The 7,069-nt window shown below is 37.2% G+C and overlaps 1 protein-coding gene across 9 annotated transcripts in view; it reads right to left on the bottom strand.

Annotated features, from left to right (window-relative positions):
* Fam172a (family with sequence similarity 172 member A) overlaps nt 1–7,069 on the bottom strand; it is a 437,196-nt gene that overhangs the window by 376,492 nt on the left and 53,635 nt on the right. For 7 of the 9 annotated variants that reach the window (XM_031359792.1, XM_031359794.1, XM_031359796.1 and 4 more), the window contains one exon: nt 3,556–3,679. The exons of the other annotated variants lie outside the window; for them this stretch is intronic. In XM_031359792.1, coding sequence (XP_031215652.1) covers nt 3,556–3,661 — 106 coding nt within the window. In that variant the 5' untranslated portion in view covers nt 3,662–3,679. The remainder of the gene's footprint in view (nt 1–3,555; nt 3,680–7,069) is intronic. 9 annotated transcript variants of the gene reach the window in all.

Genomic DNA, 7,069 nt, shown 5'->3' with positions numbered 1-7,069 from the left:
GGGGGTGTGACAGAGGGGTTATCAGAGAGGAAATGAGGAAAGGGGATAAAACTTGAAATGTAAATAAAGAAAATATCTAATATAAAATAAAATTCTAAAGATGTTGACATTAAACCAGGCTTAAAACACAAAGATTAAAAAAAGGAAGAAAAAATCACTGTCAGCAGCAGCAGCAGCAGCAGCAGCAGCAGCACCATCACCAAAATGTGTCATCTTTTAGTAAGTTATAAAACTCCATGCTGTACAGATAACACAGATTTTCTAATTACAGAGTCAGTCTGTGAAGCGAGAACACCAAAGTCATCCTTCACATCCTGTTGCTAGAACCTTACTCATTTCTTACTGAGAGGACTAATGGCAGGATGGCAAGCTTTCACTCAGCCCTGCCCTGCTCTGCCTGAAAGAATAGTCTAAGTGGATGGACTAATTGTATCGATATTTAGCGATTACTATTTTTAAAAAAACTCAAGAGAAAGCCAGTTTGGGAAGGTGGCTCCCTTGTTAAAGTGCTTATCACACCACCCTGAGGACCAGATTTCCGATTTCTATCTTCTCAAAAAGAAGCTGAGAAGACACGAATCTGGAACTGCAGCACCAGGGGACAGACACACAGATGCATTCAGTTCCTTTGCCACCAGCCCAGTTAAATCAAAAGGCTCCAAGTTCAGTGAAGAAACTTGTCTCAAAAGATTAAGATGTAGAATAATTGTAGAGAACACTTACTGACAACATTGGCCTCTATATATACACACGACAACATGAACATATATATAAACCCACACTCCACATGGCTTAGTGTAAGGCTATGATGATTTTGATGTTATAAGATGGCACGATTGCCTGAGACTGAGCAAGCATGATTGGAAATGAGCCTCCAGGACATTCTTGGCTCCCTTTCTCTTCCCAGTTCTCATTCTGATAACTCTATAGACGGTTCCTATGTGGTCGACTGCACAGCATGTCTCCAGTGGTTACAGCCTACTACTTATTTACTGCCTGCCCTACACTGGAACTTCATCAGAACAGGTAACATCTGTGGCCTCTATATCTTTATTTTTCTTTTAATAACATCACAATCTCTCAATTGCCTACATTGTAAAGGTACTTTCTGATATCTATCTTCTTTATAACAACATAATGCACGAATACATCTTTTTGATGTCACTCTTTTCTATTAAAGCGTATGGGTTTCTTACACTGAGCCATTTTTATAGGCAAAAACTTTCTCTAGGTAAGCTTGATCCAAATGCCGGCAATGTGAAAGGTGAGTGGCCTGGGATACTGCTCCCTGTGCGAATGACTATGGTGAGCACCCATATTATATGTGTTATATGTATTAAACACATTGAAAACTGTTCAGGGAACACTGGTAGCCACTCCTAAAACCTTATAAAGTATATTGAAACCCAAAAGACCAAGAAACCCAAAAGATAGAGAATTAATATCACATGGCATTGTAAGTAGATACTTGAAACACTTGAATTCATCGCAATAGGTAGTTTGGTAGAAACAAAAATTTTGTGATAGTGTAGTGTAGACAATAGTTAATTTTATGGCATTATGACTTAAAATTTCCTTTCTATATTTGCTTACATTTATTGTGACACACACTGGTACTGTGTATGCCCTGTGCTTACGTGGTTAAGGTATGACAAATGTTAACATTTTATAAGATATCTGGATATATTTTATGGAATTAAATGATAAAGTAGACTATTATCAAAATACATTCTATGCAATTACAATATACCTAACTTTATAAAAGGTGTGTGTTTCTAGCATGTGTGTGTGTGTGTGTGTGTGTGAGTGTGTGTGTTCCCTGAAAGAGTTTTTTAACGGTCTCAAATAACAAAATAAAGACCAAAAATCTGACACATAAATATGTAAATGAAATTCAAAACTATGTAGTCCAAAGACTCAGTAAATACCAATATAAAACTGTCACTAATCTTTACAATCCTATATAAAGTAAGTGTTTTTATTCCTATTATTAAGAGAAAGACAAGAGTAGTTGGGAAACTTACATTTGGCAAAGGAAAAATCCGAATTTGAATCCAGACAGTTCTATCTCTATGGTCTACCTCTACTCCTTTAACATTGTGATACTACCTTCAAAATTCCCCTCAAATCAATCTGAGCACATATACTGTCTGTAGGATTATAATTTAGAGCCACAACCTGAGAAATCAAATTTTTACATCAAGTTAAGACAGGAACAAAATCTCTTTAGATGAAAACCCTGCACATCCATCTAGGTAAGGTCCTCTAGTCTCTGTCACTAGTTCTGGCCTGTGTGACTCTAAAGGTTAAGCTTCCTCAGCTAGTCCTTAGAACTACCTTTTCTAGCTCGTGTCAGGTGATCTCAGTTAGGACTACAGCATTAAATATTATTTCTATAGTAATGATTTTACGTCTATATGCCTACAGATTGTTATTGCTTAGTTCAATGCATCAGTGAATTACTTCCTCATGAGACCTTTGTTACCAACCTAATCCAAGCCATCGCCCTCTTTCTGCCTGTGAGGAGACTGAAAATTCAGAGCCAACAATAGCCTTGGTCATGGTTTTCTGCAGGTGAGCATTAGTTCCACTATTTCTTTGAACACAACCTCTAAAAAAAGATCAGGAGATGTGAATTGAGCTAGAAAACTTGCTGTTTCACTCCATATATGCCTGACAATGTCTTTGTAAAAAGCAGACCTAGGTAGCTGTACTTGCTATGACCAAAATACCAGACAAAAACAATCTCTGGAAGAAATGAATGCTTTAGCTGGCTCACAATTGTAGGAGATTTCAGCCCATCGCAGTGGGGAAGGCACAGAGGTACAGAATGGCTCAGTCCACAATGTGAATGGGCAATCCACATAGTAGAAGACAGCTTACATAACAGAATACACCAGAACCAGAAGTGCCTTGCAGCCCTTTAAGACTCCTTCCACTAGACCACTGCTTCCTAAAGGCTCCAAAGCCTTCATAACAGCAAGACGGGCTGAGGGAGACATTTCAAATTTTAAGCACAACAGGAGAAGTACAAATTCTTGATTCATTTTGTATTATCCACTTAAAAGCTGGGTTATGTCCACTACTGATAAAATTTTATTAGATAACAGAACTAAAACACACAAAAAGTCTACAACTCAGAATTCCCCAACAGTACCTAAGGCAAATTACTTCTGAGATACTAATTGGAGGGGCAATTAATATCCCCAAGTTCCAATTAACATAATACAAGAAAAGCCAGATTACATAACACCCAACTCAACATAATACCATAAAGATGTGGATCTTGATTTAAAAGTCTTACAAGTGTTTGTTTTACTATTAAGTGATGACCTTGAGCAGAAAGAACATTAACAAGTCTTTCATCTGTAACTCTTGAGTCTATGATTCATTTCAGGCACTGTAATGGTTGCTAAAAGCAATATAAAAACTTGCAAATAGCTTAGTCACTAGCATCCTTATTTGACAACTGAAGTGAACAAAGAGTATCTAAATATTCCTAAACTCTCACTGTGCATACTGAAAGTTTCCTGAATAAGTAATATAAGTATGTACCTTTCAATGCTGTAGTCTGCTCTTTTTCATTTGAACCTCCCTGTTGGATTTGTGCCATGTTTATCCAAATTGGCAAGAAAATTAAAGAGCTCAAGGAAATAGACATCGATCTTCAGAAGACAGTCTAGAATGAATGAAAGCAATAAATTAAGCTCTACCCAAAACCTACTTATTCTATGAACACTTCCTAGCTCCCACAGGAGGAAGAGAAGAACTTCCTACCTTGATTTGCAACTCTATCTTGTGGAGACCCACACCATAAAAGTTATTATTTCTTGTTTCAAATGACAGTATTTGTCATCTGATTCAGTTAATAGTTTACAAGTTTCTCTTGTTGTTATAGAATAGACATCACCACACACTAAATCTTAAATATTTAGATAAGCTGGAAGCTTGCTCAACTGAACTTAGTTCCTCATTAGCTAATAGTATTTGTGTGTGTGTGTGTATGTTCATGACACATTTTGTCAATATAGCCCAGGCTAGCCTGGGCCACATGATCCTTTTCCCTCAGTTATGACCATCTCATATTTTAAATCTTCAGAAAATTTTGAAAGTATAGAAGTTGATATAAACTGTAAGCATATGCCAATTAGAAGGTCAGTGTTCTCCTCTAACTTGAATACAGTTATTAAGGGGAAAATACATAAATATAAAAAGTAACTGCAAATGGCCTAAAGCTTAGTTAAAAATATAACTTTATGGAAAACAATTAGAAGCTTTAAAAAAAAATTATGCTTCCTTCACTGTCTGAAAGGTATGGTCTATAAATAGCACTCTCGGAAATAGTATATATAAAATTATGATTTATTAAAATCAAATTCTGCTCTACTCTGACCAAAGGCATTAAAACTATAGTTGGCCTTTTACAGGCTGCTCATGAGCAATAATAACTTGGAAAACAAGTTATCCCAAAGTTTGAGAGAAAAAAAAAGCTGTAACATGTACTATGGAAATACTTAAAATTTAGGCCATACATAAAAAATACATCAAAGCCAGGCATGGTAGTACATGCCTATAGTTCTAACAATAACACTGAGAATGTTGAACTACAGGTTTGAGGCCAGCCTGAGCTGCAAAGCAAGACTCCATGTCAAAAACTACAAGTGAACAGCAAGAAGGAAAACCTACACTGGTAACAGTAATAAAGCAAAACTGAATATCTAATGACTCAGAAACACAACCGAATTGTTACTCGTATGCAAATTTAAGTTCCCATTCTAAAGCACATTTGATGTTGTCATAGACATGGACAACAAAAGCTATGTGGCCTCAACTGGATACAAAGAACTATAGGAAACTAAGCAAGGTGGGAGAAACAGTCTTCAGAGAACACACCAAGAATATAGCAGAAATACTTTATGACATGCCTACTCAGTGAGTTTTAAGATCTGATGATGAAATGAAATATTTCAAACTTGTGAATGTTGCAAAGGTCATAACCAGCAGTGCTCATATCTCAACTCTACTCCAGGCAATGTAAGAGAATGGAGACTAGTTCCTCCAGAAAATTGACAAAAGCCTGTGTCACTTTCCATATTTGTACAATGGAAATGGTAATCATGCTCCTCTCACAGTGAAATTAAATATGAAACATTTAGTACAGTGCCTGCTCTATAATTAACTGTTTCATACATATAGTAGTGTATACTTTTTAACTGTTATAAATGAGCCTATCTTCCCAATTAATAAGAGCTCTATGGCCAGAAACAAGCCTTCACTTTTCCCACTTAAAATTTGGCTACTACCTCAAATAGTAGTTGTTGAAAGTTAAGCACCATAGATGTTTATAGCAAGTGTGATGGTTTTGTATATGCTTGGTCGAGTGAGTGGCACTATTAGAGGTGTGGCCTTGTTGGAAGAAGTGTGTTAGTGTGTGTAGGGGCTTTTTAAATACCCTAGTTTAGTCTTCTCCTAGCAGCCTTCAGATGAAGATGTTGAACTCTCAGCTCCTCCTGCACCATGCCTGCCTGGACACTGTCATGCTTCTGCCTTGATGATAATGGACTGAAACTCTGAACCAGTAAGTCAGACCCAATTAAATGTTGCCTTGGTCATGGTGTCTGTTCACAGCAGTAGAACCCTAATTAAGACAACCAGTTATTCCTATAACTAACAGTATCAGTAACATACAATGTAATTCAATCTCCTAAAAGCAATAACTACAATAAAAATGACAGCTTACAGATTACAACTGAAGTGTCCCCTACAGATAACGGATTAATATTAGGGGTCCAGCACTACTAAATTGGGAGCACTAGTAAAAGGTGGGAGAGCCTTTAGGGGTAGAAGTGGAAGGGAGTTCAATCACTTGGGGTGTGAACTTGAAAAATATATTAGGACCCTAAATTCTTATCTCTATCTTTGCTTCTAGGCCTCCAAGAGTTGAGTAAGCTTATACTCTCCGCCATGACGCTCTCTCCGCCTTGCCACAAGTCTCAAAGCAATGGAGTCAATAGACCCTACACTAAAGCCTCCAAGCCAGACTATATCACTTCACGTAGTATGAAAATAGCTATTTTTTCCTATGAATAGGTAACTCAAAATTATATAAATTCAGTAAAAATAAAATGTGGAAATAATTCTTGAAGAAACATCCCAGACAACATGCTGTAATGGCGAATAAAACAGATACAGTCATTGCCTTTATAGGGCTTACTTACTAGGTAGAATCAAACTGAAAGTGATCACAACAGAACATTATAGGTCTACACTGAACAGTTACTACTGTATCAAAGTGATACTTGTAAGGGGTATTATCATATTCAGGAATTAATCAGATCAGACAAATCTGCCAAGTCTATGTACAAATATCACAATCAATCACTTATTAAATACAAATCTACAGCAAACATTAAATCCAAATGCTGTTGATGAGAGGTCCCTTATAATAGAGTACCCTTGCCTAACACCTTTACAAGTATTTTGGCTATCTACAGAGAGCTTCTTACAGCCTCCACACTAAGCATTCCTCTGGCAATGCAGAATTTCTTCTACTATAAACCACTCTCTTACTTAGGGATATATTCTGTGGTGAGCCAGCATGACCAAAAGCAAGTTGGGGAGAAAAGGGCTTACTTTACATATGAGTCCATATCAGTCATTTTTCATCATCAAAGGAAGACAGGGCAGGTGCTAACTGAGGGGCCATGGAAAGGTGCTGCTTAATGGTTTGCTCCTTGTGGTTTGCCCAGTCTGCTTTCTTATGGAACCCAGGCTGGTCCTCACAATGGGCTGGTTCCTCTGTTCTGATATCAATGAGAGTAAACCATGACCTCAAATGTTTGAATGTTTGATACCCACTGAGTGAAACTACTGGGGAAGGATTAGGAGGTGTAGACTTGTTGGAAAAGGTATATGACTGGAGGCAGGCTTTGAGGTTTCAAAATCTCAGGCCAGATTGCTTTCTTTATTCCTTCCTTGACCAAATTATTATTGAGTAGAGTTGGCTCAACTGGCGGTTAACATGTAGAAAAATGCAAATCAATCCATTCCTTTCTCCTTGTACAAAGCT

The sequence above is a fragment of the Mastomys coucha genome, unplaced genomic scaffold, assembly GCF_008632895.1.
Source record: "Mastomys coucha isolate ucsf_1 unplaced genomic scaffold, UCSF_Mcou_1 pScaffold8, whole genome shotgun sequence".
In the NCBI taxonomy this organism is placed as follows: domain Eukaryota; kingdom Metazoa; phylum Chordata; class Mammalia; order Rodentia; family Muridae; genus Mastomys; species Mastomys coucha.
Note: the sequence above shows the minus strand (reverse complement) of the source record. Positions and strands in the feature narration are given on the sequence as shown.